At 43.5% G+C, this 13888-nt stretch overlaps 1 protein-coding gene across 2 annotated transcripts in view; it reads right to left on the bottom strand.

Moving 5' to 3' along the window:
- Positions 1 to 13888, bottom strand: part of GALNTL6 (polypeptide N-acetylgalactosaminyltransferase like 6) — a 1190952-nt gene that overhangs the window by 19623 nt on the left and 1157441 nt on the right. For both annotated transcript variants that reach the window (XM_078069438.1, XM_078069439.1), the window contains one exon: positions 13272 to 13388. In XM_078069438.1, the coding sequence (XP_077925564.1) occupies positions 13272 to 13388 (117 nt within the window). The remainder of the gene's footprint in view (positions 1 to 13271; positions 13389 to 13888) is intronic.

The following is a 13888-nucleotide window of genomic DNA, read 5'->3' as shown; positions in this document are numbered from 1 at the left end:
TGGCATTGAAGGTATAGATTGCTCTGGGTAGCATAGACATTTTAACAATGTTTATTCTTCTGATCCATGAGCATGGAACATTTTTCCATCTTTTTGGGTCTTCTTCAATTTCTTTCATGAGTGTTCTGTAGTTCCTAGAGTATAGATCCTTTACCTCTTTGGTTAGGTTTATTCCAAGGTATCTTATGGTTTTTGGTGCTATTGTAAATGGAATCGTTTCTCTAATTTCTCTTTCTACAGTTGCGTTTTTAGTGTATAAGAAAGCAACTGATTTCTGTGCATTGATTTTGTATCCTGCCACATTACTGAATTGCTGTATGAGTTCTAGTAATTTGGGGGTGGAGTCTTTTGGGTTTTCCACATAGAGTATCATGTCATCTGTGAAAAGAGAGAGTTTGACTTCTTCTTTGCCAATTTGAATACCTTCTATTTCTTTTTGTTGTCTGATTGCTGTTGCTAGGACTTCTAGTACTATGTTGAACAATAGTGGCAAGAGTGGGCATCCTTGACGTGTTCCTGATCTTAAGGGAAAGGCTCTCAGCTTTTCCCCATTGAGGATGATATTCGCTGTGGGTTTTTCATAGATGGATTTTATGAACTTGAGGAATGTTCCCTCTATCCCTATACTCTGAAGAGTTTTAATCAGGAAAGGATGTTGTATTTTGTCAAATGCTTTTTCTGCATCAATTGAGAGGACCATATGGTTCTTCTCCCTCCTCTTATTAATGTGTTCTATCTCATTGATTGATTTGCGAATGTTGAACCACCCTTGCAACCCCGGGGATAAATCCCACTTGGTCGTGGTGGATGATCCTTTTAATGTATTGTTGGATCCTATTAGCTAGGATTTTATTGAGGATTTTGGAATCCATGTTCATCAGGGATATCGGTCTGAAATTCTCCTTTTTGATGGGGTCTTTGCCTGGTTTGGGGATTAAGGTAATGCTGGCCTCATAGAATGAGTTTGGAAGTTTTCCTTTTTTTTCTATTTTTTGAAACAGCTTCAGTAGAATAGGTATTATTTCTTCTTTGAATGTTTGGTAGAATTCCCCAGGGAATCCATCAGGCCCTGGACTCTTGTTTTTTGGGAGATTTTTGATCACTGCTTCATCTCGTTACTGGTTATTGGCCTTTTCAGGTTGTCAATTTCTTCCTATTTCAGTCTTGGCAGCTTATAGGTTTCCAGGAAGGCCTCCATTTCATCCAGATTACTCAGTTTATTGGCATATAGTTGTTGATAATAATTTCTAAAAATTGTTTCTATTTCCTTGGTGTTAGTCGTGATCTCTCCCCTTTCATTCATAATTTTATTAATTTGGGTCCTTTCTCTTTTCTTTTGGATAAGTCTGGCCAGTGCTTTATCGATCTTATTAATTCTTTCAAAGAACCAACTTCTAGTTTCATTGATCTGATCTACTGTGTTTCTGGTTTCTAATTCATTGATCTCTGCTTTAATTTTAATTATTTCTCTTCTAATGCGTGGCTTAGGCGTCGTTTGTTGCTTTTTCTCTAGTTCTTTAAGGTGTACAGTTAGTTGGTGAATTCGGGATTTTTCTATTTTTTTGAGTGAGGCTTGGATGGCTATGTATTTCCCGCTTAGGACCACCTTTGCAGTATCCCATAGGTTTTGGACCGATGTATTTTCGTTCTCATTGATTTCCATGAATTGTTTAAGTTCTTCTTTGATTTCCTGGTTGACCCAAACATTCTTGAGCAGAGTGGTCTTTAGCTTCCAAGTGTTTGAATTTCTGCCAAATTTTTTCTTGTGATTGAGTTCCAGTTTTAGAGCATTGTGGTCTGAGAATATGCAGGGAATCATCTCAATCTTTTGGTAACAGTTGAGACCTGATTTGTGACCCAGTATGTGGTCTATTCTGGAGAAAGTTCCATGTGCGCTTGAGAAGAATGAGTATTCTGTTGTTTTAGGGTGGGATGTTCTGTAAATATCTATGAGGTCCATCTGGTCCAATGTATCATTCAAAGCTCTTGTCTCCTTGTTGATTTTCTGCTTAGATGATCTGTCCATTGCTGAGAGTGGAATATTGAGGTCTCCTACAATTAACGTATTGTTATCAGTATGACTATTTTGGTTAACAGTTGGCTTATGTAGATGGCTGCTCTCATGTTGGGTGCATAGATATTTACAATTGTTAGATCTTCTTGTTGGATAGACCCTTTAAGAATGATATAGTGTCCTTCTGTGTCTCTTATTACAGACTTTAGTTTAAAATCTGATTTGTCTGATATAAGAATTGCTACCCCAGCTTTCTTTTGAGGTCCGCTGGCATGGAAGATGGATCTCCATCCCTTCACTTTCAGTCTGGATGTAACTTTAGGTTCAAAATGTCTCTTGTAGGCAGCATATGGATGGGTCCTGCCTTTTTATCCAATCTGCAGCCCTGTGCCGTTTTATGGGAGCGTTTAGGCCATTCACGTTGAGAGTGATTATTGAAAGATATGAATTAATTGTCATCATATTCCCTGTGAAGACGTTGTTTTTATAGATTGTCCCTGTAAATTTCTATTGTATATAACTCTTGGGGTCTTTCTCCTTTTATAGAACCCCCCTTACTATTTCTTGCAGGGCCGGCTTAGTGGTCACATATTCTTTCAGCTTCTGCCGGTCGTGGAAACTCTGCATCTCTCCATCCATTCTAAATGAAAGCCTTGCCGGATAAAGTATTCTTGGCTGCATGTTCTTCTCATTTAGTACCCTGAATATGTCTTGCCAGGCCTTTCTGGCTTGCTAGGTCTCTGTGGATAGGTCTGACGTTATTCTGATGTTCCTCCCTCTGTACGTAAGGAATCTCTTCCCCCTAACTGCCCTTAAGATGGTTTCCTTGGTTCTAAGATTTGCAAGTTTTACTATTACACCCCGGGGTGTTGGCCTGTTTTCCTTGATCTTGAGAGGGGTCCTCTCTGCTTCTAGGATGCGAATGTTTGTTTCATTCCCCAGATTAGGGAAGTTCTCAGCTACCATTTACTCAAATACATCTTCTAGTCCTCTCTCTCTCTCCACTCCCTCCGGGATTCCAATTATTCTGACATTGGAATGCTTCATGGTGTCACTTATTTCTCTGATTCTATTTTCATGGATTCTGAGTTGTTTTTCCCTGGCCTCCTCTTTTCCCTTTTTATCTATTATATTGTCTTCCAGGTCGCTTATTTGTTCTTCTGCCTCAGTTAGCCTAGCTGTTAGATTATCTAGACTGGATTGGATCTCAATGATAGCATTTTTAAGTTCTGCCAATTCAGCTTTCCTTTCTGCCCTTAGGGACTCTATGTTGCCATTAATTGATTTCTCCATTCTAGCCATTGTCTTCACAATTGCTAGCCTGAATTCCATCTCCGACATCTTGGTATATCTGCATCCATTTGTAAATCTGCAGCATAAGTCATAATCTCTGAGTCTTTTCTATTTTGGGGGCTCCTCCTCCTAGTCATTCTGTTGATGGGTGTTTGAGAGAATGTATAGAGTCCAAATTATTGACCAGAACCCAAGCAAGATGCACCTGTTTTCTAGGGACCTTAGGGTTGCTGGCCTCTTGTTCTCCCAGCCTGTCTTCTGCAGGAGGGACCTGCTGGGCAGTTACTCAGGCAACCCTGTTTGGGCGGAGTTGCCCTGCCCCCCTGTGGCGGGGGCTGGGCTCAGTGGGAATCAGTTTTGGGGGCTTTTGTTCTCTGGTGGCTTTCCCTGGTGGCTTTTCACGTCTCTTCCGCGAGTCAGAGCAGAAGAGACCATTTCCAACCCTCTGCCTCAGGGCAGAGAGACCTCAGTCTGTTCTTCAATGAGCTTCCAGGCCACACCGTCTCCGTTTCTGTCCGTGCTGCTATAAACTGCAGCCTCCGGGGTTGTGCGCCCCTCCGCAGCGCTCCCAGTCCTGCCTCCAGGTCGGGGCACGTCTCTGCCCTTTGTGCTTCTAAAACCGCCAGCTGCTCCCAGTTTGCGCGCGGGACCCTGCTGCTCCGGGTTTCCGTCCTGGGCGCTGCAGTTCACAGGCGCGACCCCTCTGCTCCGGGTTTCCACCCCAGGCGCTGCCCTAAAGTCCTTTCCCCGCCGCTACTGGTCTGCGAGTCTGTGCCCGTCCACAGTGCGCGAGGCTGTCACTCACCGGCGGTGTAGGATCCCCACGTCCAGGCACCCTCCCGCTGCCGTTTATCCTCTGATATCTGCCTATGGAATCACGGCTCCCCGCTTCGTACCTCAAAACCAACTGCCTGCGATATTCTGTTTGTAGAGATCCAGATCTTCTTACATCTCAGGCTGGTTTTGTGGGTGCTCAGAGTGGTCTGGTAGATATCCAGCTCAATTCCGGGGACCAGTTGAAAGAGGGTCCCCTACTCCTCTGCCATCTTTCCTTCCTTCCCAACATATTGCAACTTTATTAGATTTTCCTATTTTACTGGCTGTTTGGACTCAACAAAGGCCTTAGTAACCTGTCACTTTAACATCTTCAGGTGTCACTGTACAGAACACAAAATCTGATGAGATGGCCCCAGTCAACCTGTCGAACAGAATAGCCGCTAACATCACAGCTGTGGTCACGTAATGTTTTTATAATAATTCAATCACAAACATAAAGATAGTATCATGTGCAGGTTCTCTGCTGCTATGTAAGACCTCATCCACGAACAGCTTACCAGACCAGGCCTAGTTAATGACAGATCCCAAAAGATGCCATCAACAGGGAAGGCAAAGCTCTGCCTCATATTTAGGATGAGCAAAGCAGCAAGTGTATGAAGGGGATTTTCTTGAGTTTGAGCTGGTCAGCCATCCGAGGAGTTTGGTAGGAGAAATCCTCAAGGAAGTGGGAAAATAGACTAGATGAGCCCTATGCTTTCTTCCAGTTCTAAAATTTCAATGAGGTTATGTAATTCTTACAATAGGACCGACTTAAGGCAGCGTATGTGAGGCCAAGCTGTGAACTGCAAGACAAAGAGCTGTCCTGTTGATACAAAAGCCAGCAGGCTGCTGAGCTGTGTATAGATCATACATTCGGCACTGACCAGGCCCTCAGAATATTTCAGTTTTTCCCTCCCACCTGGGTAAGAAAATGTAGAGAATCTGGCAAAATACCAGGAATGGCTACCGAAAACAGGGATGTGGGGGGCAGACTGCAGAAAACTTGAAAACACTGGGCTAAGTGGTCAGAAGAAAATCGGAAAGAAATGCTGTAAATCAGACATAGGAAAGTGGATTGCCTGTGTAATGGTGAGTGACTATATTCTGTTTCCCTGGAAGACAGGACATAAGAGAATGCTTTAACTAGAAGGACAAAGGTTTTGGGTGAGACCTGTGAAATAGATTCAGGAAGAGACATTGTGTGGTCTTTTTTCCTACAGTCCCCCTCCGCTCCCCACCCATATGATGGTGGACTGAGACATTTTTAGATTCATTTAAATCCCATGCAGGACAGAGACTTATCAAGGAAAAGTGTCGATCAGCTATGTATTTCTGATTTCATCACTCTCTTCAAGTCAGAACTCACTAGTCCCTTGGCTTCTGAAATACCGGGTTCCTGTTACCCTATTCCTCTATCTTGCTCATGTCCCTCTTGTATCTGTCTTCAACACAGGTGCGGCTCAGGGTTCTCCCTTGGACCTTGTCTTTTACCCCCTCTGGTTGCTACAATGCATGCTCAGTCCAACTCTCATCAATACATTGATAACTTATCATCTGTGATGTGTCCAACTGCATGTAGGATTTCACACTTGCATGCCCCACGGACATCTCAAATTCAAAATATCCTAAATTCAATTGATTTTCTTTCCTTCTAAGCCCGTTCCTACTCCTTTATTTTGTTTTAGTTGGTGGTCATAGTATTCACGTGCCAACCTGGGAGTCTTTCGTCTTTTAACCCCTTTGTCTCCCTCACCCTCATTCTTTAATCAGTTATCAAGTCTTACCATTTTTGTCTCCCAATATTGCTGGAAGACGTCTCTTCCTCTCTATTTCCATTATGTTTGCTCTCAATATTTCTTGTCTGGACTACTGAAATGACGTCCTGACTGGTGTCTTTCCCACCTTCCTTCACAACCGTTTGACTATGTTACCTTTTGGCCTGAAATCTCACCATGTTTTTGCATAACCCTTAGAGAACACAATCCAAACTCTTTAATGATGTGGGAAACAAAGGCAGAAGAGGAACTATTAAATTTCCTTACTACCTACAGGCTACTGACAGGTCCGTGAAACAGGTAGAATGACCTTCTTCTAGGGACTCAACTGCTTCCATGTTGACACTTTGCTGAGGGCAAAAGGAATCCTACCCCCGCCCCGCGCCCCTCCCATCCTGTAAGCCTACTTTAACATATAAAAATTCCTTTAGAAATTTCCTTTATCTCTACCCCCCCAAGATACCTGTTGGCAATCACCCCCCAAGCATATGGCCCACCGATATACATCTGAATGGTCTGATGACTAAGGTTTTATTAGACGGTAATAAATGACTTTTCCCAACAATAGCTAGCCCCCTTGAGGTCCTGGAAACCTTGCTTCCAAAATTCCTATCCCTAACCCACACCCAACTTGAAAGTATACAATGCGCCGCTCCTTATGACCCCAGTGCCGCTCTTTCTGCTCCCTGTGCTTTAATACAACCACCTTTTTGCACCAAAGACGCCTCAAGAATTCTTTCTTGGCCGTCGGCTTCAAACCCTAATGTCTTTCCTACATCATTTAACATATAAAGCATTTTCCACAATCTGGCCTTTGCCATTTTCTTCCAGCTGCAACCCTTTTCCCTTAGTTTATGTTCCAGCAACAACAAAACCTTTGGAAGTTGCTAAGAGAGTGGATCTTAACAGGTCTCACCACCAGAAAAACAAATCCTGTGACTATGTGTGGTGATGTGTGTTAGCTAGATTTGCTCTAGTGATCACTTCACAATATGTACAAACACTGAATCATTACGTTGTGTGACTGAGGTTAATCGAATGTCGTATGCCAATGATACCTCACTTCAAGAACATTTGTAACTCCTTGCGCTAATCAGGCTGTATTTTCCCTTCTGTGACTTTGTTCGTGAGAGTCCCTGTGGTCAGGAGGAGGCCAACATTCCCCAGCCAACCTAGTTCATGCTCATCAGTTCTTTGAGGTTCAGTCCAGATGCCCATTCATCCAAGAAGCCTTCCTCTTCAAACCCTTTATTCCTTCTCATCCTTTAACTTATTTCATCATGATCATCAGTCTGTGTCTCTGTATCTCTCACTAGAAAGTGAGATCCTTAATGGGTGGAATCACATCTTTCTTATCTCTGCATTTCCAGCATCCAGAACAATTCATGACGTATAATAAATGTCTAAGAATTTCTATTGAATAAATGAAAACTTGCACTCATTACATTAACAGAAAGTTCATGGGGATAGCTGACAAGATTAATCAATTAGTCTTTTTAGTCCTTCAAATGAATTTGTGCTGTTTGTGTCCAATCACAACAATGTCAACAATAATATTATTTTTTGAACTTCCATCTTCAGTGATTCTGGACTTGGTTACCTATTACTGAAATAGAAACTTCCTGTCCTACAAACCTGTCGTTGGCACTGATTAAGTCTTAATTTCACTTAAATATCACATTTCCTTGGTACTATAAGCAGCCCAACCCATGCGGGAACTAGTGGTCTTGATTGGTTTTTCCATTTCCCTCTCTGCCTCAGCTTCCCTTTTTGGGTACACATAGAAGGCTAGAGCTGAAAGGGACTGTCATCATTACCTAACACAGTTCCTTATTATACAGTTGGGGAAAATCAGGCCTGGAGAAGTTGGTCACCACCACACTTCAAGTGTTCAGTCTCATGTGTTCTTTTTTTTTTTTAATTAATTAATTTATTTTGAGAGAGTAGGGGGGGTGGGAGGGTGGGGGGCTCGAGGGAGGGGCAGAGGGAGAGGGAGAGGGAGAGAATCTCGTGGAGGGCTTGATCTCATGACACTGAGATCCTGACCTGAGCTGAAATCAAGAGTGCCTGCTCAACGGAATGAGTCATCCAGGCCCCCTGGTTTATGCATTCTTTTTTTTTTTTTTAAGATATATTTATTTATTAGAGAGAGAGAGAGAACGGTGAGCAAGTGGGGGGAGGGGCAGAGGGAAAGAATCTTCAAGCAGTCTCCCTGCTAAGTGGGGAGTCAGATGCAGGGCTCAATCCCACCACCCTTGAGACCAGTACCTGAGCCGAAACTGAGTCGGACGCTTAACTGACTGAGCCACCCAGGCGCCCTGGCTTATGTCTTCTTTTATAGACAGTCTTTATTTCTTTTTTTTACTTTTTGCTTTCTTAATTTTTACTTTTCTTATTTTTTATTAAATGGATCAGTTAAGTACAAAAGAATTCCTGTGTTAGAGCAAACATTAACAAATTCTTCTCTTGATAGACTTATTCATCTATTGTCCCAATTATATCCCAGGGCTCCTTAGGGGACTTTTATTTCTTGTTCCTAGGTTTGTCATTGTAGTGCAATAATCATTCTTAAATTTGTAGATTGGTTGTTAGCTGGTAGTCTCTACAGTGTTTTATGCTGTATCATCATCATCATCATCATCATCATGATTACATGGTGATTACTTTCCTGCACCCCAAGTGACATTTCCAGATTATATCAACTGCTTTATTCTTCAGCACCTACCATTAGCTAGAATTTTTCTCTCTTATGTCTTCAGAATGCTTTCTATTGCCATTTATCTTATCCTAATGGCCATGTCAATCCAATCAGGCACCAAGCCTTTCATTCATTAGGCACGCTTTCTCCTGTGCAATTTTGTCGAACCAGAAACGAGCGGACATTGTGAATGTATTTTCATCGTTTGCATGTGATGATGTTATTGTGACATTTATAGTTTGTCTCTTACCCTTGGACTGTTCCTTACTGATGGAAGGATTTAGATTTCATTCAGGCTTCCTGTACAATAACTTTTGATTTTTTTTCCAACCTCAAATCCTCAGTTTTAGAGTAAATTGATATTAATCTCTCCACTTGCTACTTTTAAATACAGATCCAGAATGATACATAACTTGTACTTCTTTGCTTTGCTATCAATGTGGTATGTGTAATGTTGCCTGCGTTTATACTGTGTCATACGAATAAGCTCAACTAGACTTAGTACTGCAAATACACTTATCACCTGGAGCTTGCTACCTGATTTGAGAAGATTGAAAATATTTTTCTCTCCATTGGGTGGTTCTATTTTATTTCCTTGTTATGTGGTTGGCAGAAATCTGAGGTAGTGCATGTTCTAGTCGGTACCCAACTCTGTTCTGCGAGTGAGGCTGTGTATCCCGGGAATCAGTCCCTTACCACATACACGGACTTGCTCCCATCTCTCTGTGCACATCTCCACTCCAGGTCTTGCGAAGGGAGACCTGCTTCCTCAGCAGGAGGAAGGCCTGCTCGGCCACAATGCTTCCTCCCCAGCATGAGATCAGAGTCTGCTGCCAGGTCCAAACTGTAGGCCACTTCCTCCCTTCCCTCTCCCTTGGACTCCTAATGGCATTTGGAGGGTATTCTTTCCAGACCTTACAGTCTTATTAAGTTCTCTCTGCTTTTTCTTTCTTGGTCCCTAAAGGAAGCTGAAAGCCAGCACACAATGCTACAGTGATCTCAAACAGCTAAATAGAAGGCCCTGGAAAAGTGAATCACACAAATTGCTTCCTTCACAGAAGCCACATTAGACATCGTTGGTGTTTTGCAGCAAGAGGCATTTTCTTATAAAGGTACTTCAGTAGACGATCCTTTATTTCCCATGTAACTATTTTGTTTATTCATTTGTGTTTTATTTTTGCCATTTGTTAAAAAGGATCATTTCAACTCTAATAAGTGCCCCTTGTGGGTTCTTTGAATGCTGTTGAATAACAAAGAATACCTATAATTTTCCTGCTCTGATATACTTCTTTTTTCACCCAGACATTTTAATCTAAATGGAGAAGAATGAGTCTTAATTCATATAAGTCACTGAGTAATACAGTGAATAAAGCTTACAGATGATTATTGGAAAAAGAAAGCAGCTTGTAATGTTTTAATCACCAAGCCAATATATTGTAATACGTATTTCAAAGATGATTCATTTTTTACCTCCTATCAACTTTGTTTAATCTCCCTGTAGCTCTGTTTTCAGAATCTCTAGAGATCAGGAATCTTTTCTGTATTAACTGGTCTTTTTGTGCCTCATGTAGGTGTCTGCTTGTCTGGTGCTGCCCTCTGGTGACTATTTATTGAATTACATGACATAGATTTTGGCAGTTCGGCATGAGGGAAAAAGAAACCATTTTTTTTTTTTAAAGATTTTATTTATTTATTTGAGAGAGAGAGAGCACATGAGAGGGGGGAGGGTCAGAGGGAGAAGCAGACTCCCTGCCGAGCAGGGAGCCCGATGCGGGACTTGATCCCGGGACTCCAGGATCATGACCTGAGCCGAAGGCAGTCGCTTAACCAACTGAGCCACCCAGGCGCCCAAAAAGAAACCATTTTTAAAGTGTATGCGGTATAGCTGGTTTTATTTACATGTATTTTATGGATGTCAAATAAAATCTGTGATTCAGAGCATATTTCATTCTAGAACATTCCAGGGGATAGAACTATGAAACCTGATTCAGGCATTCAGGCAAGGCATACTTCCTATCAGATGGCTGGCTAGGTGTGTTTCCTGGTTGGGCTGCACCGGGTCGAGAGGGATTTAGCCCAATAGACATAGATTTTCCATACGGCATACTTCGTTTTCTTTTTTCTTTAAAAAAGTATCCTTTTCCACTCTAAATGTGGGTCCTACTGATAGGCCTCTGAAGCTTTCTTTCTTGCTCCCAGGCTGAAGTCAGAATTGCTTCTTGGAGGTGACAGGCCAGACTATTCCTCACATCCCTAGTAACATTCCTGTGGTGCTTACCGAAGGAGATGGGGGAAGTAGGGGCAAGTCAACTTTTGCTGATATTCCTTCCCATCAGTAAATCCTGGAGCTGCAGAGCTTTTTTATTCAAAAACATTTTTTTAAATTTGAGAGAGAGAGAGAGGGAGAGCACAAGCAGGGAGGAGGGGCAGAGGGAGAGGGAAAAGAAGACTCCATGCTGAGCAGGGAGCCTGACGTGGGGCTCGATCCCCGGACCCGGGGATCATGACCTGAGCCGACGGCAGACGCTTAACTGACTGAGCCACCCAGGCGCCCCTGCAGAGCCTTCCTTAAAACCCATCTGATAGGTGTCTGCTCGCTGTAGGATATATTTGAGTGAATGATAAATAGTATTTGGTTTTGGCAGCTTGGATCTGAGAGAGTTTTCTAATTTAGTGTTAGTATAAAGTGGTCCGGGGGAGGAGATGTCATAAAGCAGAAGGGAAAGTACATTTATTTTGCCCCTACCACAGGAGCAAGATGCTCTTATATCGTAGACACGGTTTATTCTCATAATAAACCTGTTTGTGGGGTGAATATTACTGTCCGTATTTAGAGGTGGAGGAACTCCAGCTTGGAAAGATGTAACAATTTCACAAGGTCACACAGGTTAAGGTGGCTGCAATCTAGGTGGGCCTGACTGCAAGGCCCACGATCCTTCTGGAACACCATGAGGCTGTGGATCAGAGTGCAAGGGCCAGATGACTGATCGGGGAGGGGCAGTGTTGGTTCGTTGGCTGATGGTGTTAATTCTGCACTGTGCTGTGTGCTTGGTTCCCCATGGCTTTCCCGAATCACGTTGCTCTGCACTGTGGTGTTGGCCACACGCGGGGTCGGATGGGACAGCGGGGGGAGGCCAGGGAGGTGCCGACATGATGTAGCTCAGCACACCCGAACAGCTCTTTAAGATCCTAGGCTGGGCATCGTTTGTCTTCACTAGTTTCCTATACAAGATGGGTCCTTGAAGACGCTAGCTATAGGAGAAAACTCAAGCCTTACTGGAAACTGCTTGTCTACTGTTTCCGGTTTTCATAAGAGGGGCATTATGGAAAATTCTGGAAACAAAGCACAGGCAGTTTATGCTATCCTGAACGTGGCATGTAGCCTTTGCAGAGGGAGAGGGGGAGAGGATAGGGAAGGGGCTTTACCTGTATCTGTATATTTTATTCTTTTAAAACATATGGCGGGGCGCCTGGGTGGCTCAGTCGTTAGGCGTCTGCCTTCGGCTCAGGTCATGGTCCCAGGGTCCTGGGATCGAGCCCCGCATCGGGCTCCCTGCTTGGCAGGAAGCCTGCTTCTCCCTCTCTCACTCCCCCTGCTTGTGTTCCCTCTCTCACTGTGTCTCTCTCTGTCAAATAAACAAAATCTTTAAAAAAAAAAATATGGCAGTAGCTGCAGATACTTGTTCAATCTGTGTAATGACTGTGCCAAGGTGTGTTATAATATTTTTTATAGTTTCCTATTTGATTTTTTAAAAAGATTTTATTTATTTATTTGTCAAAGAAAGAGACAGCACAAGCAGGGGGACCTTCAGGCAGAGGCAGAGGGAAAAGCAGGCTCCCTGGGGAGCAAGGAGCCCCATATGGGGCTCGATCCCAGGATCCTGGGATCATGACCTGAGCTGAAGGCAGACGCTTAACCGACTGAGCCACCCAGGCGCCCCCCTATTTGATTTTTCATAATTAAAAATTAAGAAAATAAAAAGGGGCAGGCACAATTCTACCCACTATCTTTTCTCTTTTGCAAATGACACAGTGTGAGGAAAGTCCCTTATAAGGACCATCAGTTTTCAAAGGGGGTCAGGAGTCGCAACTCACTTAATAAGCAGAATTGCCCTGAAATGCTTTTCAATCAAAGGCAATAAATAGTTCCAAAGTATCCCAGGAAGCCCATGATGGGCTGTTACTGCCTCAAAGTTGTCTTTCATGTGTAGGATGACAGACTGCTACAGCAACAAGAGGGGTATGTAAGGGATTCTTTTCAATATATCAGCAGAGGGGAAAACAAGATGAGATAAAGTCGCAAAAAACTTACAAAATAACAAAGAGTCTTTCAGTAAAACTGTGAAGTTTAGTTGGAAGATTACATAGCACTCTACAGGCTTTTCCTGGTTTGAAGACTACCATTCTGGGAAAGGAAATATAAGCCTAGGACGTTTCTACCATCCTTCCTACTATTTAAAGCACATTTTTGTACACGATCTCTATTGATTATCACAGCTGCTCTGAGAGGAAACAGAAACCAAGAAGGTAAGTCATTCACTGAACAACAGAGCTGGTTGGTGGCGGAAGCAGGACCCCACTGCAGGTCCCACCCGCCCCGGTTAGAGATCTCACCCTATGCTTCCGTGCCTGCCTCAGCCCCGCTTGCTCCTGTCACTTCCGGTTGCTGACCTACCTGTTCATGAGACCACGTCCTTTCAGAACCATCCTTGATACAGATGTCCAGCCTCAGTTCAGTGCCTGTGGCTCCATGCTTGCTGTCCACGCAGAGATTTGCTGCCACGTTTCGAATCTGCGGAAAGAAGAAAGAATGAATAGGGGGCTGGTTTTTCTTGCACCCCTAGCTCCTGGCAATCCTGGTATAGATTCAGTAGTTATCTTTTTAATCTATTTGAGAAAGAGCGAGGGGGGGAGAGAGAGAGAGAGCGCGCGCACAGGTGCACGTGCACGAGCGGGGGGAGGGGCAGACAGAGGGGGAGGGGAAGTGGGAGAAGCAGGCTCCCCGCAGAGCAGGGGGACCCCCCCCCCCCCGCTATGGGACTCGAGCCCAGGACCCTGGGATCATGGAGCTGAAGGCAGACGCTTAACCGACTGAGCCACGCAGGCGCCTCTCAGTGGTTGTCTTTTAGATTACATGATTCCTGAACGATGTTTTAAATTTATATGCAATTTGGGGAGCAAAATCAGGGAATTAACTGTAATATGGCCTAGTGCGCATGTCAGGGAATGTGAGATGGTTGAAGAGCGAGGCTGCAGCTGAGGGCTGCCGCAAAGGACTATGGAATAATGTAA

Source organism: Halichoerus grypus, chromosome 3 (genome assembly GCF_964656455.1).
Source record: "Halichoerus grypus chromosome 3, mHalGry1.hap1.1, whole genome shotgun sequence".
In the NCBI taxonomy this organism is placed as follows: domain Eukaryota; kingdom Metazoa; phylum Chordata; class Mammalia; order Carnivora; family Phocidae; genus Halichoerus; species Halichoerus grypus.
This window is presented reverse-complemented; position numbering and strand designations above follow the sequence as displayed.